At 36.5% G+C, this 27,653-nt stretch overlaps 1 protein-coding gene across 1 annotated transcript; it reads right to left on the minus strand.

Annotated features, from left to right (window-relative positions):
* Nucleotides 1-11,112: 11,112 nt before the first annotated feature.
* Nucleotides 11,113-12,215, minus strand: LOC126830495 (phenolphthiocerol/phthiocerol polyketide synthase subunit A-like). Its single transcript, XM_050560883.1, has 3 exons — nucleotides 12,062-12,215; nucleotides 11,472-11,653; nucleotides 11,113-11,295 (listed from the first exon to the last, which is right to left on the minus strand). The coding sequence occupies exons 1-3, from the start codon at nucleotides 12,213-12,215 to the stop codon at nucleotides 11,113-11,115; spliced, it is 519 nt and encodes a 172-aa protein (XP_050416840.1).
* Nucleotides 12,216-27,653: the final 15,438 nt, after the last annotated feature.

A 27,653-nucleotide genomic window follows, 5' to 3' on the forward strand; every position in this document is an offset into this window, starting at 1 on the left:
TGACATGGCAGCGTTACAATATACTGCAGTCAAATATACTTAGATCTACTTCATTAAACGCTACATAACATAATCAGAATCAACTATCTATTAAGTGGGGTCAAGTAGGTAGCTCTACAGAGCTTGCGTTCGGCTTTTAAATCTCATTTGCAAATGTGCGTGTGTGTGGAAGGTGTGTGTGTGTGTGTATGTGTGTGTGGGTGTGTGTGTGTGCGTGTGTGTGCTTATTGCATTAACATTGTAACTGAGGTAAAAATAGAGACAATTTATAGTCACACTTCCGTTTAAAATTACAATTAATTTAATTTATGTTTTCGTTTCATATTAATTTAAAAGTAACTTTTAAATATTTAATTTTAAAAGATTTCTCATAGTAAATTATAGATCAGACATTAATACTGTTGTGTGACGAGGACACTCAACCAGAATCGACTAAATATAAATATGCAAATAATGATATTTACCCCCAACTTCTTCTTCTCCATCATCTTTAATTGTGTTTGGTACAATCTCTTGTTTAGATACAACCAGCTCTTTTAATTCGGACAATGTCTGATTACTATCATTTAGCACTGCGTTCATTAACTTAACGATGTTATTCATATGACCCTGGGCTTCGGCTTCAGTGTATAATTCTGGAAGACATTCGAGATGGAGTCTGATGTAACGAGTTGTTTTATCTATCCAAACCATTAGACGGGTTTCATATGTAAATCCAAGAGTAGGATGCACAGCATTATCTTGTTTACTTTTCTTCTGTAAATCATTTATGGTGGCCATATCTTCTTCAACAACACTGTGTCTAGTCAGCCATTTCCCTTCTTCTTTGTTCTCTAATAATTCTCGTATAAGTACGACTGAATACAGACCGTTGGCAAGACTCTGGTTTATATTAATTGTGTTGGTTCTGATAAATTCCTCGGCTGTTTGATGTGGGTTGTTAAACATGGTAAAGAGTGGCACCGCGGACATCATATTTTCATAAAAAGATCGAGTTTCGGGCAAATGCATTCTCAAATCAAGCGGAGCAGATATTACCACCTTTTCATGGCCTGTCACAAAGTGAAAATACATTTGATATAGAGATGTGAACAACTTAAAGACTGTTGTTTTAAGACGTGGTGCTAATTTCAAAATATCATTTGTCGTGTCGTTTGGTAGAGTACATATAATAGGTCGGATGTCTCCCTTCATCATGTCGTTTCTTGGGTTCTTGTTCAATGTTATATCTGGTACACCTGCTTTGACTTTGGACTGCCAAAACTGCTTCATTTCATTCTCCATCGGTTTCATGGCTGCCTCCACATATAAAGCTGCTCGTCCCGTTTGTTCGCTGGGTGAAGGGGGAAGATCCACACCATAGCCAAGCGCAGGTCCAATATTACTGAGATCTTTAAGAATTACTCCCATTGTATAGAAATCAACGCCAACGTGTTGAAAAACAAACCTGGTCCTGGCAGCTGGTTCACCGGCGAAGATAAAACGGAGACACCCTCTTGTGGATAGATCAAATGGTTGTCGACTAATTTTATCGAACTCGGCATCATCTTTAGAATTTTTCACATACTGAAAATCCAAAATATCTTCAGGATTTTTCTCCAGTTTTTTTACCCCGAATCTGTAATTTTCTCCAGGTTCTGCTTTGACGTAAACTGTTCTTAATGTACGATGACGTTCAAGTAGTTTCAGGGCAGCATTATACCAAAATTTTTCAAATCCTTTAGAATAAAAGAAAATGTTTTAATAATGCCCATATCCACATATCATGAAGCAGTGTTTTAATCTAAGTTTTAAGCAATGCTGTATGCATCTCTGTCGTGTATCGTTGTTACACAAATAAAGACAGCCATGCAAAACGTGAAAATACGCCCATACAGCAGCAATGTCTTGTAAGCAGGTTTTCTGAAAGGAAAACTTGGATGAGTATCAACAGGGTTCGTCCTCTCATGACCTCAAGATTTCCCCCTAAAGATCTATAAAAGGGTGGATGTGTGTGTGTGGGGAAGGGGGGGGGGGGGTACTCTTGAACGGGGAGTGGAGTGAGGAGGATCGAAATATTACAATTTCCTATTCCTATTTCCTATTTTGGGGAGTTTTGTTTAAAATTTTATGAAATAGTTTTCAAGAGTTGAAATCCAAAGTTAACCCCACTCAACACGTTAAAATTATATAAAAGGTGCTTGATAAAGAGTTTCCCCGAGTTCCAACATTTTACCAAAAACGGAGAGATAGTTTCGACATTTCCTGGAATTCCATAGGGTTCTACCTTGGACCCTACGTAATAACCCCTCCACGTTTGTCCTGTACCACGTTCACAGACAAACACTGGAAATATGACTCCGCTAAATGCATTCAAAATTCAGGATGCATTCAGGAAAGATTGAAATGCATTCAGGAAAACCTTATAGCTAACCTGTGAATATTTTACAAATCCAAAACTGTTCGTGCGATTATTTCCAATCAAAATTTGTTAGTGAGTTCCACAATTACCAATCCAAGCACGCAAGCTTTCATAAGATTCAACGTCAACAGGGGGGTAACCCAGGGTTCTTCTTATGGTCCTATTAAAAAAAACCTCAAACTTGACGAAAGCAGGTGACGACAATATACGACCACCATTACATAATGAGAGTACTAATCTGACTTCTTTCTTACCTGCCCTTTTCTTCAGATGTAATTCACTGGTGAGATGATGCCCAACTAGATTTTCATTCACATATCGTTCATAGAAATAATATTCACTGTAAGATAATGTATTTTCCGGTAAACCGACTGAACTGGTGTTCTTGGACTTAAGTATCGCCATTGAAGAATCTGGTATGTCAGCAATGTGTCCATCGATGCTTTGTTCTCTTTCTTTTCCTACAATGACAACCACAATAAAACTGATATCGTTATTTGAAGGATATACTGTGATGTATAAAAAGGAAAGAGGGTTACGAAACAAGGGACAAACCTGGCAATATAGAAAAGGCGTCGCTTGAAATGTCTGCATCAATTTACTCAATTTATTAAATCTTTAGTTTTAGTTATTTCATTAAAACTGATACTCACCTACGTTTATTGGTGAATTTGTTTTAATACTTTTGTAATTAGCATCTTTATTGAGAACAACACCACTCTTTCCAATATTGCTTATGATCATATTGTTGTTAGATGTTACCAACAGTAGAATTTGGTGGAGTTGATCTAAGAGTATTTTAGCTTCACTGCTGGTATATATAGAACTTCTATATTGTAGCTGAACATCAATTGATTTAGTTGTTGAATTAGAGTTGACTATTAATAAAGTATCGTATAACAATCCAAGACTTTTAGCAGGAACAGTTTTCTTCACATCCTCTTGTACAACACAGTGTCTCTTTAAATTATTTCGACATTCATCAGATGAAACCATTTTCTCGATTAAGGAGTACGGGTATATTGCGTTGTTAAAATATTTCTGTATGGTTTTACTGTTTTCTATCATAAAATCCGAAACTGTCGAAGAAGTGGATATCTTTGCAAACAGTGGAATATCATTTGTTAAATTACAGATTTCATGACTGGATTGAAACAGCATAGGTCTTAGATTGTGTTTTGTTATAACATGTACCAACTCTTCTCCGGTGTTTATGTGTAAAAGAAGTTGGTAAAAGGAAACAAATAATTTCAGTAATGTCGTATCAAGGCTGTGTTCAAAATGAACTATTTTCCGGGACAGTTCGTCACCAAGTTTCAGATTTGTTACCCCAGACGCCGTACTACTGGATGACATTAACTTTTTGCCGTTATGATTCATATTGGGAATTGATTTAGGTACTTGACCACTCCAAAACAGCTCTATTTGTTTCTGATTCGAGTGAACAATATCTTGTAATTCCTTTAAACAAACATGATCATAATTAACAGATAATGAAATTTTCCTGTTAGATGCTTTCGCAACAACAAGTGATTGGAAATCTGAAATGAATTTCCCAAAAGCAAAGGAGTCGAAACCAATCACATGGCAAACAAGACGAACTCTGAAGGCTGATTGCGAAGCAGAAGAAGAAGAAGACGAAGAAGAGATAAACCTAACTGGTCCGTATTTCCCCAAGTTGAAGGATTCCGCCGAAAGCTGTCGGTATTCTTCATCGTTGGACGAGTCCATCAAAGTTCGGAAATCTAATTGATATTCTTTACTCACGATTTGCCTTTCCAAACCAGATTTGTCTCTTTTGGTGACCGGTTTTCTAAACAGTGTCCTGGCAATAGGGTGTCTGTCTACGGTCTGTCTAGCACAGAATTTGATTACATCGAGATCGACGCCCGCTCCTTTAAATATGATGTCCTTAATAGAATGTAATGGCGCCTTGTCAACGTGTTCGTATAATTCGTAAATATCATTTTCAATGAAAGAAACACTACATTCTACGTCAACCATATCTTCCATGAGCTTTGTTTCCTGGAATTTTTCAGATTGTATATCCATCCATGTTTCCGTTTTTGCTAAAACGTCCACATTGGAAGCATGTTTTATGGATGACTCTTCCGATATGGATTCTGATTCAATTGTTTTGGTGAGTTGTAATTCATCCACCGTATTATCCCTTTTATCCCCATCAGAAACTTCTGATTTTAATTTATCTTTTGGAGTTTCTACCCCATCTTCTGCAACGTCGTCCCAGAAACTGGCTTCTATAACACTTGCTATTTTACTGATAGTAGCTCCTTCACTCAACAGGACTACCATCGGTATTCTGTATTTTGTGTCTTTATTGACTTGATCAATGATAGTCATAGCTAACATTGAATCCATACCAAGATCTACAACCGAACTGTCTGGTGTCACCATTGATTCGTCAACAGCAAACACTTTAGAGGCAATGACTGACATATAATGCTGGAGAATTTTTATTCGAGTATCTTTCTCCAGACCTTTTATCATCGTAATATCTAGTTTCATTAATAAGTCCGCATTATCCAGATTGTCGTGTTTTACAGTATTCGTGGGTAGAACGGAAAGAAATTTAAGCGTTAAGTTGGATTTTCTAGAATCGTCAATAAAACCGTTGTCAAAATGCAATTTTGCTAACATCACTTGTGGATAATTGTCCAATAGGCAACTCAGCAAGCATTCATGAATGTCATTTTCTTCCAGCAACTCATATCCTTGTTTTGTCAATATATCGATGAGTTTCTCGGTCGATTCAACTTCCTTTAACATACCTATATTCAGAGGGCCCCAATTAAAACTCTGGCCTGGAAGTCCCATTGAACGTCTAAAGTGCGCTAAACCATCTTCGAATGCGTTTCCAGCCCCGTAGTTAGATTGTCCTTGATTACCAAGCAAGCCAGAAATGGAGGAGTGCATCACAAAGTAGTCTAGGTTTAGGTCTTTTGTTAATAAATGTAAATTCCAGCTTCCCCTAACTTTAGGAGACAAGGCAGATGCAAATTTAACATTGTCCATACTCTCAATAAATGCATCGTTAAGAACAGCAGCTCCAAAAATAACACCTTTTATTTCAGCGCCAGGGAATCTATTGTCCACGCTTTTAAATCCATTTTCAACGGAATCGTACAGAGTTACGTCAACCTGTTCTGAAATTACGCGACAAGAAGAGGAACTTTCCAAATCATTAATATTCTTCAGATTTTCTTGGGAAGGTTTACGGCGATTGAAACAAACTACATGGCCAGCCCCGTTAGCCACAAGAAATTGTACACATTCCCATCCTAAACCAGTAAGACCACCAACTACGATATAGACCGCATCTTTTCTGAACATGTTTCCGCTAACTGCTCTTGCTGGTGGTAGCATTAGAGATCGACTGAAAGGTATTTCTGTTACCGATAAAAGACGCATGATGTCTATGGAACGTGGAATAGCAACGCTAGAACGACGTCTTCCAAGAACACCCGATTTGAAAGATTTGCAAATGACGGAAAGTTCGGACCTTTGTGATTTTATCCACTCGCTGATTTGTGGAACTTTCTGTAGAAGCATCGCGGGGCTATAAATTTCCTCGGTTCTTAATATCTGTGTGATCACACGTACATGTCTATCGTGAACAGCAGCTATACCTAGATTATCTATAAGTGACGTCAGGGTTATGAGAGATTGGGCGTTTGACCAATTACCAATGATATCATGTATAATTTGTTGACTTAAGTTAACCAAGCTTAAAAGAGTTCCATTTTGTATAGTTTCAATGTTTTCCAACGATACGGCCTGTACAGTTTTGTTGTGATGACTAGCTAAGATAAGGCACATTAAGCGCATTAGATGTTTGGTCCGACTGTTGTAAAGAATAGTTACACCAGTGGCAGAAACCTTTTCGGAAAGGGACCACATAAGAACAATCTTCATCATCAATCCTGCGTGATAAATTGGAAGGAATTCAGCAGATATTAAACAATCTTTCGGAATGACAATTGTTGTTCCTGCTTGTGCCGGGTAGCACGAAATGTACCTTTCATTGGAGTTCGCCGAATTCAAATACCCGATAGCTTCTAAGCACAAAACTGGAAACCCAGTCGAACTTGAAGCAGTGATGTTTGGTGGTTTGCATGTGCTGTAAAGTGACGTATTTTGAATAGCTACAGTATCAACTTTTAGTGATACTTCGGAATTGGAAGTAAGTTCTGGTGGATCAGCGTAAATCAAAAATGGATTTATGTAGTCATTTTTGGTTTCTGAAAATAGCTGAACTTCACATTTCTCGTCCATCTCGACTTCTCTGTATTTATGCTCCATTCGATCTGCAATATGCAGGATTTCAAGACTGTAAACAACATTGTCTGTAATAAGAAACTCGCCGCCCTGCAGCTTCTCTCCATTTTGACATATGGAATTTATTGTATTATATAATAAGTCAGCGGTGATGTCTTCTACTTTTCCACTAACGTCAACCAGATTAAGGCGGAATTCAGTTAATTCTCTATCAATTGTTCTTAGCATTCCCCAAAGAGCTGCCGCAGAAGGATTTCCAACTGTAGCGTTGCAGTTATAGCTCAGTATCCAAGTATCTAGAGTGATGACACAAAGAGGAACATCGATCCGCTTTGCCAACATGAAGAGAACAAGTTCTCGAATCTCCATGCACTCATCTAGAATACTTTGGAATACAGCCGACGTCTCTTCTGTAGCAGAGCTACGTTGATGGGAGATATACACGAGAGCTTTCTTATTACTCAGTTGACCAAGCTTCGAAAGCTGATCAGTAAAAGATTCGGTCCTGTTAAGCTTAAGTACATTTAAACCAGACAGGTCGAACTTTTGAGAATTGTCTAGAATTAGCAATTCTGATAAATCTTCCGTGTCTGCAATTTGGGTTGCGAGGGTATTGAATCGTGTCCAATGTATACTGTAAAGCATCTTTTTATCTGCTGAGGCGATACCTAGATTTTGAGTGATGAAGTTTCGAGCCTCCGCAATGACGCCGCCATCTTCTGTCAACAAAATGATATCATAATGGGTAGTTGATTCCGTCTTTTTTATAATCTTTCCATGTGCAACCATATTGTCCTTTGGTGACCCATACAAGGTCAGTCTACCAATCTGAACTGGAAGAATTTCTTTTGCATTTATAGCCAATATTCCAGGCACTTGAAGCATCCCGTCAAGAATAGCTGGATGTATGAAAGTGCCAATCCTCTCTTGTCTGATTTCTTCGGGGAGGCGCATATACACTAAACATTCAGAATTGTTGGAAACGGCATCAGCAAGAACACGGAGTGGAGTCCCGTAAGAGAACCCTAGTTTCTTTAATTGTACGTAAATATCTTCTTGAGAAAACTCTGAATAACATCGATCCCTGATCTCATCTATATCTACAATTGTATTTTCCTGGTTATCTGCCCAACTGATTGAACCCACCGCTAAAATTTGATTATCTCGTAAAACAGTGTAGTTAGTTTTCTCCTTCTCGCTTCTATAATCGTCTTCAACACTTGTAAAAACATCCAGCTCAACACTTTTTCCTGGATGTAGCACAAGGGGTTGTTTAAAGTTAATCGACACGGCCATTTCAGAAACCCTTCCAGATGTTAAGTGCTCAGCAATAGCTAAACCAACTTCTCCATAAAGGGCACCAGGTATGAAAATGTTGTCCAAAACAAAATGTTCATATACTGATCCAATTCTGTTTGGGTTGATCAGGACTTTGTAGCTTTTATTTCCACCAACAATTGGTCGTAGAAATGGATGACCACACATTTGCATGTCTCCGCCCATTAAGGCAAGCTTTGAGGATTCTGGAATAATTAAGTTTGGCTTAGGATTAAAATGATATTGTGGCACGTCCGTCACATTTCCTCTTTCAGCAAGAACATTATCCCAATTTGGATCAATTCCGTGTGCATAAAGCTGAGCCAAATTTTGCATCATACAATTTGTTTCCATATCTTTTTTCATTGATATTAACACGCATGCTTGGTTTTGATCAAAATTTTCTTTAGAATGGGCAATGAGTACAGGTTTTGACCCAATTTCAAGAAAAATATTAAAACAATCTTGAGTTACAGCATCCTGGAGTGCCTGTTGGAATAACACTGGTTCTCTGACATTTTTTGCCCAATATTCTGCTGTTATAAAATCTGTTTCTGTAGCTTCTTTGGCTGATACCGTTGAATATAGTTTTACATCAGGTTTTGAACCCTGTAATCCTGACAGATCATCCTTTATCTGAATGGAACATTTTGCCATATGATGACTGTGGAAAGCACTGGTTACCGTCAAATCGTGTAGAAACGAATGGATTTCTAAATCTTCTGTTGCTTTCTGGATTCTCGATTTTACCGTTTTAATAACGTCAGTGTCCCCACTTAGTGTGCATGATTTAGAACTGTTGTGAACAGCAATAACTAGTTTTCCTGGGTAATCATCTACTATTCTCTGAACCTCGCTGACATCATAATTACCAACAACCAGCATAGAACCTCCTGTGGCATTAGCTTGTCGATATGTTCTATGATAAATAACTTTCACTGCATCCTTTAAAGACAGTGCTCCTGCTGAATGTGATGCTGCTACTTCGCCAACTGACTGACCAATAACACAATCTGGTTTTATTCCCCAGTATTTCCACACAGCATCAAGGGCAACCTGACACGTAAATGATGCAATTGGGCCGAAATATGGATCAGTTGGATCAAAACTATCTTCAAATCTTTGACATATCGACCAACCGGTCAGTGGTAACAATAAAGCATCTATTTCTAGTATTTTCTTGTAAAAAACGTGGTTAGTTTTCATGAGCTCCTTGCACATGCCCTTCCATGTACTTCCCATTCCACAAAATGCAAAAATGATATGCTTTTGTTTCTGTAAGGCTTTAACTGGAACCTTATCAATTTCTGTTATGCTTTCTAATTGATCTACGGCGTCGTCTATTGATTGGACCACTTTAGCAACTCTTATTGGATAATGATCCCTTCTTACAGTTGAGGTGAAAGCCACATCATCTATAGAATAAGCTTGTGTTTTAGCTCTCTCACAAAAATGTTGAATACTGCCCTTAACTGATGTTTCGTCTACTCCAGAGAAGCAGATAAGTCGTAGTTTATTAGGATCGACCACTTTAACGTCGTTGGGTTTTAGGTGCGATTTAATGATAGCATGACAATTTGTTCCTCCGAAGCTAAATGAATTAACGCATGATAATTTTGTTCCATCATAATTGTATGTCGGCCATGTGTCGGTACGTGTTGCTACTATAAGCTTTAGTTTATCAAAGTCAATCTTTTCATTTGGAGTATCGAAATGAAGGGTTGGGACGATAAGTGAGTGTTTCTGCATCAGAAGAACTTTAATTACACCTGCTACTCCTGCAGCTGACTCCAGATGTCCAATGTTAGTTTTAACAGATCCAATATAACGTGGAGCATTTTTGGTATGATCTGCGAGAAATCCTCCTAAACAGTTAGCCTCTACGGGATCGCCAGCCTGTGTGCCAGTTCCTATTAAAAATGAAATGTAGACCAGAACGTATTATTATTATGGTATGACATCCTACTGTTTACAGTTAACCTATAGTATATTTTGATATTTATCCACTGTTTTAATAATAGTAAGTGCAGGGGAGCTGCACCACACATAATTTACACAAAACAAATCTACGGACGCAGAAGTTATTATGCAGATTAAACCCTTTTCAAATTTTTAATATTTCGATTGTAGTAATATCACATGATATATACGGCCAATTAAACATGCTGCGTCCTATATCATAATGTTATTTCTAATCAAGTTGTATATTTTAGCTGTTGTAATATAGAGAAGGCTAATCTACGATTCATGTGATCATGGTATTCGAAATGAAAGAAACAGAAATAAAGAAATGGGATTTAACATCCACTCGACACAAAATAGGCCATTTATTTCAATAATTGTTTGCTTGCGCGTATGGGGTATTTAGCAGTGGAATGAAACCGGAGGACCCGGGGAAACACAATGAGGTTGGACAGCCGACTGGAATCCGATCCGACAAGCATTGACATTTATCCTGATGTATTCTCTACCTTTTTGTTGGGCAAACAGCTTCCCTGGAGCTTCTCGAAATATTTTTTGCACGGGGCATCCCCGATTCAAATATCCTCGGAGATCCCCTATACTTCGGCGAAACATCACCGATGCTTTGGGGATGCCTCGGGAAAAGTATTTCGATGAAGCTCTAAGGAAGCATCCCCAGAGCTCCTCCGTGGATCTGGAAACCTCCGGGGATGCCTCCCGGGCCAGTTTTCCCGACAAAACGTTGGGAACACATCGGGATCCCGTGAACCCGCAGAGAACCTGTTTCAGACGTCTCCCGAGTCTCATCAATTTCCGTAGATAGTACGGAACCAAGGAATACGCGATGATACGCGATGATGTTGATTATCGATTGTTGGGCGCCACCCCCGATGATTCACGGCAATTTCTCTGGGGACATTCCCAGAAGCTTTGTGATCATAGCGAAGGCACCAGTGAACGTTCACCGGACCATCCCCGATGCCATTTCTCATGAGACATCGGGAGCCATCGGAAGAAAATTTGTATATTTCCATATCGCCAATGATTTTTCCCCAGATGGACCTAGGCATTATCTAAATATGCATTGTTAATTCGGTATATATCTGAATTGTGCCTGTATCAATATTGTATTTATGCTACATACCATGAGCTTCTATGTATTCCAATCGATCAGGATCAATATTATATCTGCTATAAACTTTTTTCAATAATTCAAATTGTTGACTACCAGAGGGGGCTGTCATGGGCGTCACAGTGTGGCCATCCTGGTTCGACCCTGTCATAATGGTAGCCCATATTGGATCATTATCACGTTCTGCCTGATTTTCATAATATAAAATATAAACAATATTTTTACAAGCGGAATAAAACATCGTCTAGCCAACATCGGAATCGCAATGTAGCGCCAATATTTTGAAACAATTAAATGTAGAGATATTAATTTAATTTTGTTTACTAAATGTGAAAAATTATTGGACCAGGCACATATACTCACGTCTTTCAATCTTTTCAAAAGAAGAATCCCTGCACCTTCACCTCTTGCATAACCATCCGCTTTAGAGGAAAATGCTTGACAATATCCGGTAGGGGAGGCCATCCTGGCTTTACTGAGTTGAACAAATATATTAGGCGACATCAACGAGTTAACTCCTCCTGCTAAGGCGATGTCACAATCACCTGTTTATATAATTGTTTGATAATGTTACACCAATATTTAAATATGCACAAACACAATTTATCCTGGATTATATGTTGTTTCGTTTTAAATGCTAAGATCCAGTGTATGAATTTCTGTGATAAAACACGTTTAATACACTGATTAAATCGTTAACACCTCTGGCAAATGTCATTTTATAATCCGCTGTTCTCTACAGTGAAAATGTTCTAGTTTCATAATCCTGAATACCTGATAACCGTGACTAGAAAAGATATGCCGAAGACTCACAGTCTACAGATAGTGAAGACATAAAAGGTGGGGGGGGGATTTGTTCCTGGTAATAATTTTCATGAAAATTAAGATTACGAAATAATATGTTCATCGTGAGTGATCTAATAATTACTCTTTATATTCAAAAGAAACTGTACCTTCTCTTAGAGCTTGAGCAGCAAGATGAATAGCTAATAAAGATGATGAACAGGCTGTATCTAAAGACATAGAGGGTCCCAGTAGATTGAAGGTGAACGATATACGTGCAGCTACAATACTGGTAGAGGTTCCAGTTAAGGTATAATTATTCATATTTTCACTATTTGATGATTGGAGATTTTTATAATCAGTATTCATTACACCTGAAAGAAATAAAAAAAAAGGCTTACGTTTTAAAGTAGTGACAGGTGTTGTGTCATGGTGCAATTTTACTTTTTTGTTATGTTTGTCGAACCTAGTCCCCAACATGAAGAATAAACTCGAGAATAATTTAATAAAAACGTTCTAATATTAGTTATACCATATCAATCAAAGCTGGAATGTGGACGAATATTGCCGCGGTAGCGATGCTCTTGTTATGTTTATCAAACCTGGTCCACAACATGCAACATAAATTCGCATATAATTTCGAAAAATCGTTCTAATATAAATTGACGATATGGATATATGATCTTTTGGGGCCAGCTAGGTCTAAAACCAGCAGACGCTTAGTCATCAAAGGTGATAAAATAGAATTTAAAAGTCTAAATCTTCTTTTGACTAACCTATATAGACCCCAGTATTAGAGCCATCCATACTCTTTCTTGTTATTCCAGCATTTTCCATAGCTTTAAAACAACAGTCTAATACAAATCTCTGTTGGGGATCCATTTGACTTGCTTCAAAATCATTTACACCATAGACTTTATTATCCCATGCTTCATGACTAAAAAGAAATTGGATTATTTGGAAGAAAAATGTTATAACAAATGAAGACATGCAAGGTTGTGATTTGACTCGGTAGACGGTTTGAATAGATTGTTTATGCATATGATCTGGGTCAATCCGCATCTGTTGCGTATCTTGAGTTTTGCATCAGTCTTCCTGTTTTCTTATACTAAGCGTAGATCGGCCTTACAACTGTGTGAATACGATCTTATTCGACACAACCACGTAAGCACATTAAGCATCTTACACTAACTAGTGCAAGCGCACAAATCAACTACTCGTAGCGGAACATATTTCGGGGAAGTCAGGAAGCAAAAATAAACCGATGTTTACGAAACTTGGAAATGAAGTGAACTTGGGTGTAGTGTCCTAATCTGCTGAACCAAAGGGTTAATGAAGACTTTCAAGAGTTCTTTTACGTGCAAACCAACCTGTACACGGGGCCGCGATTTTATTTTTACAGTCCAGTCTGTGTTTGATCGTTCACTGGACCGCGAAAAGCGAACAAACTGTTTCCCCGAAAGTAAAACATGAGCAATTTGCTACAAGATCGGACCTGTCTCCACCAACTACTGGTTGCCGCCAGTTACTTTAAGTAACAACTAACAAATTACTTGCATGTCAGGTCAACGTAAGACTTTATACCCTGTTGTTAACGGTTTTTCGATTTCAACTTCGACTCGAAAATAAATAACCTTACTTCTTAATGAAACCAGCTCTTCTAACGTATGTCTTGCCAGGCGCATTTGGATCAGGATCATAGAATGCATCCAGATTCCATCGATCACTTGGCACTTCGAGGACGTGATTTTCACCATTTTCCAAAACCCGCCAAAACTGGTCAATATTATCTGCTCCTGGTAGTTTGCACCCCACTCCAATTATGGCAATTTCTTCCATTGTAATCTAACCTTTACTCAAGATATAGCATCGAGTCTCTTTGTTCTGTAATACAAGAGTAAGTTCTGCACATGAATGAAAAGTGTTATGTTGTAGTCGTCGAAAACGTAAGCACATCTTGCATAATAATGACTGTTTAATTACCGGTATAAAGAAAATACTACCCCTTTAACTGGGGCGCAAGCAAAGGAGGTAGGCAAATGCCTTCATAAATCCAAAAACAAAAGAAAACAGGAAATGGTTGATAACTCTGGAATCCGGATGAGATTTCCTACCAGAGAATAGAGGGATTTTCGCCGTGTGCCCTCCCTTCCGAAAGAGTGTTTTGTCTCCTGAAAAAGTACCCTGGTTTTTGAAACAGTACTCTCGAATTCCGAAAAGAGATACCTTAAATATTCATGGGAATGTCAGCGTCAGTTTCATCGTATTCCCATTTTTCTAATGACAAAATTGTGCCCTTTGTTCCTGCGTTCATCCCTTTGTTCCAAACATAGTGTGGTAACAAAGGATATATACTAAGCAGCAAAAGAAACGTCAGGTTGGTATGTTACTCTGAATAGCCACATTGCATAAAATTTGCCAAATATTTTTATTGTATATTTGTGACCACATCTCCAACTAAGCTGATTCTTATACGGAATTCCGGTACAATGATAGACATTTATACCACTGCTGCCGAACCGATTTGAAAATGAAAATTAATTTTCTAAGTACGACTTTTTTTTTGTAATCGGAGTTCAGCTTTAATCCGTTATGCAAAGTAAGTATACTAAGATTTAATTGTGATAACACACAGTATTGTAACTACAGCGGATAAAAGATGTAATCGAAACATAGATGATGGGTGAAACCTACTAGCTGAAGCCATTAGATATGTATCTGGACATCAAAAAACTTAAAATGATTGGCGAAAAAGCACATAATTATTATGATATTCATAGTATTCAACAACTAAAAAACTTTTTAGTTTTTTTATACATGTAATATATAGCTAAATATAGGACTTATTAGTGCATTGTGACATGAAATAGTACTATCTAACGTACGTATAGGATACATATATATATATATATATATATATATATATATATATATATATATATATATATATATATATAATATTGTGACATGAAATTCTTTTTTTGAATTGTCAGATATCCTCTCATCGTCTCATATAACAACTTTTCATCTTCAACTGAATTATCAGTGAAATGAAATTCGATCGTTTGTCTGTTACCGCTCGTTACTTCAGTCAGTTATATAGAAGGACAACTCGTGTTTGTCATGTTTGACGTCACTTCCCGTTTCTTCACGTGCTTGTTACACATATCCCGTAGCAATGATCTCTGTGTTAAAATTATATCTGGGATGTATTAAACGAGCTCTATCACATATTTTATAATGACTGACGCCAATATTGTCCTTTAACCTACCCGAGGTTCTCTATCATATCAATCCGAGGGAGAGAAGGTTTATATCCGACATGTACAACGTCATAGTTTTAACCACCCTTAAATTAAATGGACTCTTCCATTAAAAGTCAACAATGATTGGATAATCCTCAATGGTTTCCGCCAAATAACGAAAATTACAGAACTTATCACATGAATGCACGTGAATGTTATTGTTTATACCCAACTACTGTCGCCATTTTGGAGTAAATATAGATTCAATTGAATTGAAAACAAAAACAAAATGGGTAGTAATACGTTATCATACGAATAATCAATCCTTTTTTGCCAACCGATTGAGGGTGGAATAGATGTGAATGCAAATTCCGACGAGGATCTACTAGTTGCTAGTCAAACGGATGAAGAAAATTTGGATCAAAAGGGAATCTTTTCCGATAATTCTACAGAGAACTTTCAAGAGATATAGAGAGAGGGGGGGGGGGGGTAACGTCCACTCGACGCAAACTAGGTAATTTCAATTACTGGCTTGCGTGTAGGGACCTTTAGCCGTGGGAGGAAACCGGAAGACCCGGAGAAAAACCCACGAGGTTGGACAGACGATCCTACTCCCTGTCACGTACAATCGGGGAATCGAAACCACACCATAGGCTTTAGTTAGGTAGATACCAACATCAAGGTTGAGTTTAGACAGGTTCTACTTTATGTGGATAGCTTCTAGTATCCTTATGTTATGTTGTTTTTTGCCTTTTAGGTGTGCGGCTAAGGCAGATTTATTCGAGACAGCTTTAGATTTGTGTTCAGCCAATCTTACATTCAGCCAATAAAACAATCTATTTTGGAAACGCAATTTGGCATTCGCCCTCAGGTGATATTTAATCGTTTCATTTTTTGTAAATATTCCAGCTTGTTGTTTCAATAAACGTTGAATTTGTTATGTGAGTTTACCATTGGAATAAATGTTTGTGGGGATATTTTGTGCTTTAATTCATGATTATCATCTAATATAATATCAATAATCGCCTAGAGAATTACATCTTAAGATATACATACCAAATACTTCTTTAGTTAGAGTAAATTATAAATCCACACGCCTAGTTTCCTCCTTTCCTTACTTAATTAGATTGGAATCTACGTCCGCTTGTTTGTCTACAATATCACCTTTGTGGAAGCATACGTTAAAGAACTAAATTAATACTACTACGTCCGCCGTGTACCTAGGGTCATATCGTAGTCATACATGTCCTTATATAGCCTATTGTGTCCAATCGATTATTGTCATTAACTAACACTGTTCCCCCGGTCACTTGATACAGGCCATAGCTCACAATTAATATTAACGACTCACTTAACGCCAAATAAATAACAACGACCAGTCTGTTTAATTGTTCACTCTATCTTGACTTACTGGTCAAAATTATGTAATTGAAAGAAATAAACCAGTCTGTTTAATTGTTCACTGTCTTGATTCACTGGTCAAAATTATGTAATTGAAAGAAATAAAATAACGTAAAATTGAACCAGCTGTATGTTCATCGTACATTTGTTAATTGTTAACTGTCCTTCATATTCCATTGATTTCTACCTTTTAGATGGAGCGGGGGAGGGGGGGGGTCCATCAAGAGACATATTTTTATTATCAAGTTTAATGAAACTAATCAATTATTACGCTTTGTCGGATTTGTCGGATTGGACATTTAAGATTGCTTAATACTACATTAACAGAGATGTCTACAAACTGATTAGTTAATTAGCTCTCAATATTAACCTTTTTCTTCAGCAAATTAAATTTTAAAACGCAAAGTTTTGTACAATATTCGATACATTAATATTACATTAATGTGTTCTTTAGAACCATTTCAAGATTTAAAAAATAGAGACATACGCCCTTTAATTTTTAAGAAAAACAAAACAAATGTGTTGAAAGTGCATCTGGATAAAAATATTTCCTATTTAATGAAAATGGGTAAATATAAATTAGTACGCGAAGGAGTATAAGGAGTAATAGGCATCAATTCTGTCCAGACAAGTTTGCGTTACTGCGTCTGATGTAAACAACGCACATGCTATTGAGGCCTATAAGGCTTTCGCATCACTGGTACAAAACAGGTTTGGATGTCTAATGTTTAAAAGCTTCAACAATGTGTTGCTTATTATAAATTCCAAAGACAAGTTCGAGGATTGTAAAACAAACCCTCGGGTACTTCATAATGGAAAAACTGGAGAGAGAAACACTTGATTAAACGTCGACTTGGTAAATTACTTTTTCCTCTAATTTAATTAATGAACATCTTAGATTTCACTTTAAATATGTAGTGTCGCCAAGGATCTTTATTTGTGCGCTTTAGATCATAAGGTCTGGCATTGAATCATATGGCGTGGTTTCCATTCTCCACTTATACGTGATAAGGAATATGGTCGCCTGTTCAACCTCATGCCTTTACTCCGGTTCTCTCACGGCTACGCGCAAGCGAATTATTTAAATAAAAGTGAACCAAATGACGCAGTTTGTATCGGGAAAACAACCGCTTCGGTTTTAATAGCAGTTTATCAAATCTAAATCTGTCATTTTTAATGTCAACATGTCCACATGTATAGCAGATTAGCCGAAGGCACGGTCAGGTCATATTGTTGATAAAAACAATTGTGTTACTGCAGTTTTATACTATAAATAGCATGTTAGATTAAGATGTATGTCCAGCTTACGTTTGTGTGGATTGTATATATTCAGCAGACTTGCCCTTATATAGGCATTATCAATATCGCCCGGAATCTACGAGATGGCTGTTCTACACACCTTCTGGGTTTTGAGTTGGTGCTCTCTTCCTACACTTGGTACTGAACACGCAAGATTAGGAAATGAAATGAAATGAAATGGGGTTTAACGTCCCACTGTTCTGCACTGGCTGCGCTAAGGAAGGTGGCGCAAGATTAAGAAATATATGCAGGGGATTGTTAGCCTTCGGACAAGACCGGATTACGACCAACAGAGGCCCACATATATAATTCAAAAACTACCGCCAAGCACATTATTTGAGTTTTTTCTAGGATTTTATACATTCATTATTATTTGCGACAAAACCGGTAACAGTATGAAAAACTAATTGAAAGTTCTTAATCAATTTTAAATTTGGCATTTAACAAAACAGACATTCTGTGGTGCCCACAGGTAGTAAATACCTCAATTACTACCGGGTGTTTTCCGGATATTTATAAGCATGCCCTTGTTACCCTTTGATCCAAATATAGACAAAAATTATAGGCCTGTTTCTAATTTAAGTTTCATCTCAAAAGTTGTCGAGGAATCTGTTAATAATCTTTTCAAAGTACTTATCAAAGCGCATATCGTAAATACCATAGCACAGAAACGGCACTACTTAAAGTTTAAGACGATATTTTAATGTCTATTGATCAAAACAATTGCATTATTTTAATACTGCTCGACCTGTCTGCCGCATTTGATACCATCGACCACACTGTTTTATTTAACCTTCTATCCACTGATTTTCAAATTACTGATCTAGCTTTATATTTATTAAAATCATATTTAACTAATAGGTCACAATCCGTCATAGCAAATAATAAAACATCATCTCACAAAGGTCTTCGGTATGGAGTGCCACAGGGACCAGTGTTAGGTCCAATTGTTCGCAGACATGGTCTTGAATTCCATTTGTATGCAGACGATACTCATCTATATTTGTCTTTTAAACCTACTGTAAATAATAGTTTTAATTTCTGTAAGGTCAAACTCGAATGTTGTGTTTAAGAAATCCGGTGTAGGATGAGTAATAATTTTCTTAAATTGAATGAAGATAAAACTGAATATATTCTGTTATCTTATTAGCAAAGTCAATAACAACCTATCGTTATCTATAGGTTCCCATGTAATATCACAAGTCCTGTCTGCTAGAAATATTGGAGTTATATTTGATAAATACGTAACCATGGAGCCTCATGTAAATAATACTTGTAAATTATGTTATTTTAAGCTCCGCATCCAGAAGAATCTCTCCACTTCATCTGTTAAAACTCTTGTCCATACTCTCATCACCTCTCGTCTAGATCAATGTAACTCTTTACTGATCGACACTCCTTTACGCATTACTAACAAATTACAAAAAGTTCAAAATTCAGCAGCAAGGCTCATCACCGGAAGTAATTATAATGACCATATTACTCCTATTTCACAGAAACTCCATTGGTTACCGATTATTTTTAGAATTGAATTTAAAATCCTCCTTCTAACTTTTAAATGTATAAATGATATGTCACCTTCTTAATTATCTTCACTTTTAGAAACGTACACACCGAGTCGCACTCTGCGCTCTTCTTCTGGTCATTTGTTTACTTGTAAATACATCAGCAAGAATTTTATCTTTTGGAGATCGATCTTTTGCCGTCCAGGGGCCCAAATTATTGAATTCTTTACCTTTTAATATAATATGCTGCACAAATTTATTCTCTTTTAAGTCACTTCTTAAACGTTTTTGTTTAAGAAAGCCTTTAACTTATAATTATTTTAAAACCCATTTGTGATATCTTATTTTCTTCTAAGCTACCATGTTATGTTTTACTTCTATAGTTTTATTTAGTTTTCCTATATGTATATTTATTTTTATTACATATTTTATTGAATGTAAATAAAGGATAGCAGATTCTGGCACAAGGTTATTACCTCTTACTAGCTTTAAGTTGTAAATCATTTATATTTACTATCCAATAGTGCTGTTTCGTAATGCGGTGGTGCCCCGATTACATCTGTTATACACAAAATAAACAACGCAATAAAATTAGTTGTCAAACACCAAAATATCAAGAAAATTCAACACAAACTATCCGGGTTTTTTTTCCAAATACGCCGGGGAACGAGAGCCTAAAATAGAGTTTTGTACAATAATGACTCCAAATATAATGGGGAGAATAAGCGGCGTGGAGTTGTTTTGTTGTTTTTTTTTTGGGGGGGGGGGGGGTGAACTGTTCTATACTCAGCCAAATTAAAAACTTGACACTCGGGATGTTTGGGACTAGATTTTTAATATTTGGTTTAAGGCAACTATTTTAGTGTTATGTTGTGCACAGACGACCTTGACATCAACAGAAAGCAAGAATACGTCTCGCCGAAAGTCCTTGACATTGATAACGTTCGTGATGTCACAGTACCCCCCAAAATGAAATTCACAGACTTGGAGAACAATTGGAATAAAGTGTTTAGTAACGGTTGTGACCTCCTCTAGTGTCTCGTACTGCCACACAACGTCTTCTCATGGATCTCAGAACATTAGTATACACTACCCGAGGAAGACGTCGCCACTACTTAGCAAGAGCATGTTGAAGGTCCTGCAACGTCAGTGGTGGATTCACTTGCTGACGAACACGTCGACCCAGTTCGTCCCAGATGTCTTCAATAGGATTAAGGTCGGGGCTAAGCGACGGCCAATCCAGGACTTGGACACCGGCATTTCTTAAAAAAATCTGGGTAGCAATTGCTGTATGGGGGTCGAGCATTGTCTTGTTGAAACGTTAGTCCAGGCCCATGTTTCTGCATAAACGGAAGAAGAACAGGTTGCAAAATCTGATCCCTGTACTGGACAGCATTTAAGTTCCCTTGGACAACAACAAGAGGAGAACGTCCATGTGCACAAAAAGAACCCCAATCCATGACACTGCCGCCACCAAATCGGTCAACTTCTCTGACGCATACTTGAGCGTAACGTTCACCTCGTCTGCGGTACACTCGGACCCTGCTATCGGCAAATCTCAACGTGAATCGAGATTCGTCACTAAAGACAATCGAATTCCACTGTCTTTGAGTAAATCTTATGTGTCTTGTGGCCCACACAAGTCGGTTACGGCGATGAAGAGGTGTCAATATTGGTCCGTTATAGGGCCTCCGAGCTCGAAGACCAACAGCCTGCAAGCGATTTCGAACAGTTTGTGCAGTTACCCTTACACCAAACTTCTCTCTACTTGTGGAGGTTGCAGTGACAAATCTGTTTCTAAGATGACGTAATCGTATTGCTTGATCTTCCTCGGCAATAATTCCAGTTTGAAGCACTCTCATTCTAAGATTAATTAATGTCTGGCGTGAACAATTAGGCATTTATGATTAAAAATAAAATTTAACATGGAGGTCTCCAGGATGTGTCTGGGAGCGATAGAGCGTTTCAATGGTAGGACAATAGATTTATTTAAAATTCTTACAATACATAGTGGATATAAAGGCGAAATGTACCGAAAAATAAAATACATACTTGACCAAAACAATTTCATTGGGGTGTAACGGTGATATATTTAATTCTTTTTTAAAATCTTATAAAAAATGTGAACTCTAGAGGGACCACAAGCTAAAAACTTTATTTTTAGTACAATCCGAGTCCACAATCCAGGACGTTACAGTTCGATATGCGCTAATATCGACAGGAACCGAGATTCTGGGGTTATGAAAATACATTATAAGTGTCCGCATGCCGAAACGTGATTTTCCGTACAATCAGTGGCCATGAAGCTAGAGTGTTCACAAACAAATTGTGGACGGACGGACAGGGGCAACGACAATATACGTCCACGTGTGGGCGTATAATAAAATGACATTGTCCATATATAACCAGTGACTATCTCGTAAGATATATCTTTTATATGATTTTCGATGTCTCTGAATATAAAAAATGAATTTCGAGAATCTAGAAATTCAAAATGGCGGATTTTCAATTAATCGTCATTTTTTTTCCTGCCGGATATGACTTTCAACAGAAATTGCACTAAAGAAAAATAACGCCAAACTGATGTTTAGATTTCTAAAATAAACTTTTGAACCCAAAATAGAATTCAGTTACCCTAAAAACGTTATTAGTTTTAAAAGAAACGCCATTATGGATTATGTTTTAATTACCGTCTCCCATTTACATTATCTGGCCTATTCAAAGTTAGATTTTGGGGTCGGTATTCAACTCAGTAACTTCAAAAAAAAATTATATAAGACATATTACAAGCAAAATGCAGCGGATGGAAATGGCGATAGTTTTTGCTGTCATTTTGGATTTTCGAAATTCAGAGACATCGAAATCCATATAAAACACATAGTCATTTCGGGATTAACATATCGTACAATTCATATGGTTTTTGCGAACTACAGTGTAAACGTGGCTTAGATACGCTATCTGAACTACAGGATACATCATGGTTTAGAGACTCTATCTGAACTACAGGGTACATCATGGTTTAGAGACTATATCTGAACTAAAAGGTGCGCCACGTAAAACACAACACAATTTTGAAAGTATTGCCCGGTACCATATGAAAAATACCTTCATTGAATTGATTTTTGTCAAATTCATTTTTCGTCACATTTCGCCTCTGTAACCAGCGAGAAATTAAAATGAAATTATTTATTCCCCACCACTAAAACATACTGATTACGAAATATCGCTCTTTGAAACTTCCTGAAGACCACCATATTAATTTTTTTTCAATTTGTTTAGGGTAAGACGTTCTCTTTCCACGCCTATGTGTAGATAATAATAATAATCTGTATATACACCACACAAAATGTAACAGATACAAATACGTATTATTCCACAGCTAGACGAATATGAGCCCGGTGAAGGGTCCCAGCGAAAGTGTTGCAGTTTTTCTCCTTTTTTCTTTTTTAAGCTTTATTTCCCAGCAAAAATATAGTTATTTATTAGAGAGAATGCCTAGATTGGGACATAGGAATCTTTCTCTTTACAAGATATAAATATAAATAGATTATTAATTTTGCAGAAAAATAAACTTTGTGTTATTATGTACACCCACACTCCACTGTCTTGTTGTAAATGGATTTAGTTGATTAAGTCGGCTTTATTCTACTAGTAATTTATTCAATTTCTCATAGAAGATAAGATATTTGTCAGAATTTTCACTCTTTTGTAAGCAATATGTTTAATTCCAATTTTTCTTTTAGCATGTTTTTAATTGCTTTGATTTCCAGTGATGTATATTTAAATTTTGTTTTGTAAATAAATAATTTAACATTTATGATTATCCAGTTAACCATATTACATATGTCATCACTCAGGGATTCGTCAAGACTACCAAATAAAATTGTGGTTTTGTCAAGTATTAGTGGTTTTCCTGTGATTTTATTAATCCACGAGAAATTTTCTTCCCAAATTTTTAATACTTTTGGACATTCATACATTAAATGCTCTAGTGTTTCTGGTATCTCACAACAGTAAGTGCACTGAGGTGAGTCTATAAACTTTATTCTGTGGATGATTTTATATTGAAACCATTGTATCACTACAGCAGTTAAAAATGTCTTTTCCAATCATTGTGTGTTATGTAGATACCTTTCTGTCTAAATTTGTTTTGAGATTTTGATGGATGTATTTTTGTAGGGTTTTTTTGTTGGTTTTTTCTCTTTTTTTTTTGATTTCGCTATTACCATCAGTTTTATACTTCAGAAAGCTGTACAGTTTAAATGGCGATTGGATGATTACATTTGTGTCTTCTATATTAAGCTGTTCCAAGTCATAAAAATTCATTGAAAATCAATATAGTTGTTCGTCCCAAGATCTTAAACTCTGTGTATCAATCTGAAGTCAATCAGATGATAACTTTAGCCTTTAGAGCGTCACAAGATTTTGCAAAGTGATCAAGGGCCATAACTTTGGCAGTAATTATCGGAAATCACTGAAAATCAAGAGGATTTTGTCCAGGTAGCATTGGATTTTAGTAATTTTTAAATCCAAGATATTTTTATAGAGGTAGTAAAGTTAAAATATTAATCATGTTAAGTCCACCTTCCGTTATTGGTAGACATATTGTATCTCTGCATATTTTGTGAGATTTCTTGTTAAAAAAAAGTATTATTTAGATTTTTAAGGTATGCGTGAGGTGGGGAGGGAATTGTGCAAAGTAGATGTGTTAATTTTGGTAATACCAGTGTTTTGATAAACGTTATTTTCCCGGTTGATGTAAATTTTGAATTTTCATAATTTTTCTATCATAGTTATTTTTAATCATTTTGTATATGTCTACTGTAAAATTTACTCCAAATTTGTTCTTCCCCAATCTAATTCCCATCTTGTATGATGGTATACTTTTGTTTTAGAATAGTTAGATTTTAGGCCTGAATGGATTGCAAAATAGTCAAGACTCTGGAGAAGCATCAAATATGAATGATGTATCATCCGCATATTGTGTTAATAGGTATTCCTCGCCATCTATAGTTATTTCTTTTATATTTTTTGTATTTCTAATAATATAGATAGTAGCTCTGCGCATGTAATAAATATATAAGGGCTCAGTGGATCGCCTTGTCAACAACCCAGCCCGGGTGGTCTTGTACCCAGGAGAAGCCCATTTATTATAACTCTTGATTCTGAATTTTTGTGTAGGGTTGATATCCATTTTTTAATGGAGTTTTAAAGTCAAAAATGTCAAGAGCTGTATCTGTGAAATTCCAGGAGAGACTATCAAAGGCCCTTTAAAAATCTATCCTTAGCAATAGCCCTGGTATTTGTTTTTTTTCTGTATGTTCAAGGACGTCATATATTAAACGTATATTTTCACCAATAATATCTACCTTTTTTTCTGTATGTTAAAGGACGTCATATATTAAACGAATATTTTCACCAATAATATCTACCCTTAATAAAACCTGTTTGGTCATTATCAATAATCTTATTCAAATGTTGTTTTGTTGGGTTTTTTTATTCCGTTGGCTATTTTATATACAGTGTTCAGAAGTGTTTAAGTTTTTCAAAATGTATTTTGGCTTGTTTGGTTTGGGTATGCACGTTATTATACCTAATTTTTGTACTATAGACATTTCATTTTCCTCATAACAGTTTATAGTTCGAATTATAAAGGGCCCTAAGTCTGTCCAAAACATTTGAAAGAATTCTGCTGGGAAACCCGAAGATCCTGGACTTCTTTCATTTTCATGTTTTTTTGGGGTTTTTTAAATTGAAGGGCTTCATCCTCTTTTATTGGACCTTCAAGCTCTTCAGCTTCGTGGTCTGACAGCTTGGCAAAAAAGATTTTGGACAATTTAAATTTTATATCCGTCTCATCGTTTATTGAATCACTTTTCTTGTAAAGATTTTGGTAAAATTGTCTTGTTTCTTCGAGAATTTCTTTTTGTGTTGTAAAAATTTGTCCACTATCTTTCTCTAATCTACTTATCAGTTTGCTATAATGGTTTCTAGATTCCATTTTACAAAAAGATTTAGTGGGTGAAAGGGGCGCAGTTGGTTTAGAGTTTGTCCACAAAAATCCCGTTGTTCTAATGCTGTTCTCAAACAGTGTATTAAAAATATATTGTGTCTCAGATATGTTACATATGGCCTCTAGCATGTTCAACGCAGCCTCAAAGTTATATAATATTTTTTTTTCTAACGCTTATTCACTGATGTGCGCTTATTGGGAATACGTCACTGAAACTACAATAAAATCTTGTTTACAAAAGCTGGTATATTTCAAGCTTTACTATGTTTTGAAAAATAATTTAGATCACCCTGCTCAAGCCTCATCTGAATAGGCTGTGTGGCTAGCACGGCGGCAAGGCTTCGCGCGTTTTATTTCATATATATAGAAAAATAAGTGTGTAGGGAGATCCCTGTCCCACTTCAACTTGACAAATACGTAAGACGATATTATGAGCACCAGCACACAATATTTAAAATGTGATTCAATTGAAAGGTGATATATATGCAACATAGTTTATTAATATCTACACCCAAGTTAAACTAACTGAAAAATTTATTTTTAAGCCTTACGTCGAGCTGAATAAACTATAATTGGAGCTTTGTAGAAAAAATTAAATTAATTCAAGGGGGCATACGGTTGCACATACCCCAGGTAGATCCGAAGACATAATATAAATTAAGATATCATTACATTCTGTAATTACAATACTCAGTAGAAGGAGATTATATTGTGTGACATTGTGATTGTAATCAAGACAGTGAATCCCATCTTATACCACAAACAAGCATAGCAAGAAATACCTCTACACCAAGTCTATTGCGTCCAGATATTTAAAGTGCGTTAACAATATATTCCTTTAAGAGAAACTATGTCATTTCGGGAGTAACATATCGTACAATTCATATGGTTTATCCGAACTACAGTGTAAACATAGCTTAGAGGCTCTATCTGGAGTTCATTTATAATAATTTCTGACTAGATATTCTGACTTTATAATTTTATAAGGTGAAAACTCCATATTAAAGGCGTTACAAGACTCAAAAAGTACATTTAGCGACCATTTTAAATTTATTTAGGCCCTTTCCCCGCCTCGAAAATCGGAGAACGTTGGATATGTTGTAGAGGATGATCCCACGAACAAAACAGTACCGAGAAACTTATGTTGCAATTTCTTCTAGGTCAACTCTTATCTTGACCGGATTATTAAACATATTACAATTAACTTAAGCCCAGGGGCAAACACCAACGAACGACACATATCATGTTGCAGCTGCCGATATAAATCATTATGATTTGACCATATTGTCGCCACCGTCTTTCATCTGTCCGGAGTATATCTCTGTTTTCATTTAAGTTTAAGAAATATTGTGAACACATGGATGTTGATGAAATATTGTTATTAATTTGCTTAGCCTTTTACATGGAGTTAAAATGTGCATTATTATGGTCATCTACAAACTTATCGAACCAGGGCGCGAGCAGAAACATGAGCCGGGGTGGGCGGCTGTTCCCGTGTCACTGACCGCGGGGCCTCAATGGAAAGTGTGAGGGGGGGGGGGGGGGCCCAGAAACTTTTGAAAGTTTGAAGTCGATCTCCCGTCATCATCTGAGGCCATTTCTGAAGAAATTTACTCTTTACAAACCTTACAAACCTCCACATTTTTTATATACTTTTGAAAACTCTGATTCAACAATAAGTAGGGATAAAAGCTGATAGATGAAGACAAACTTTTCTCTGGCTTTGTAAAGACTTATTACGGCGTTATGTGCAAAATACAAAAAAAAAACGACGTGTAGTCTAGATAAATTATTTGACCTTGAATGTCTTATATCTAGTTGATGTTATTTACTGACTGGTCTTATTTAATCTAATTTACTGTGCACTAGGATGTCGTTCAGATTTTTATTTTTAGAATATGCAATTATAAGTTTCTGTGTGAAGATTTTCGGGTGATTTTCTTGGAGATCAGTATAGTGTTTTCTGATGCACTTGCTACTGTTGCGCTAAATGGAACTACAAAGGGGGCTATTGCGCTAGCCGTATGAATCTAGGGGGATGTTGTTTTCAATTTGTCAATCTAGAATTTTTTCCCTTGTTAGCCTAAACGTTTTAATTTCTTCTGTAGTTTCAAAGTAGCTCTTGATCTTTTCTATTGGCGTGACAATGAGATCAGGAATGTCATGATCTGGTTGGTTGAAATGAATTGAGACCGGTTTGTCTTCTTTGGTGACTATGTCTGACCAGTGACCGTTAATTCTTTCCCTAAGTGCATTTTCAGTCTCCCTTACGTATTGTTTGTCACACTGTCTACTTGAA

The sequence above is a fragment of the Patella vulgata genome, chromosome 8 (genome assembly GCF_932274485.2).
Source record: "Patella vulgata chromosome 8, xgPatVulg1.2, whole genome shotgun sequence".
Lineage (NCBI taxonomy): Eukaryota > Metazoa > Mollusca > Gastropoda > Patellidae > Patella > Patella vulgata.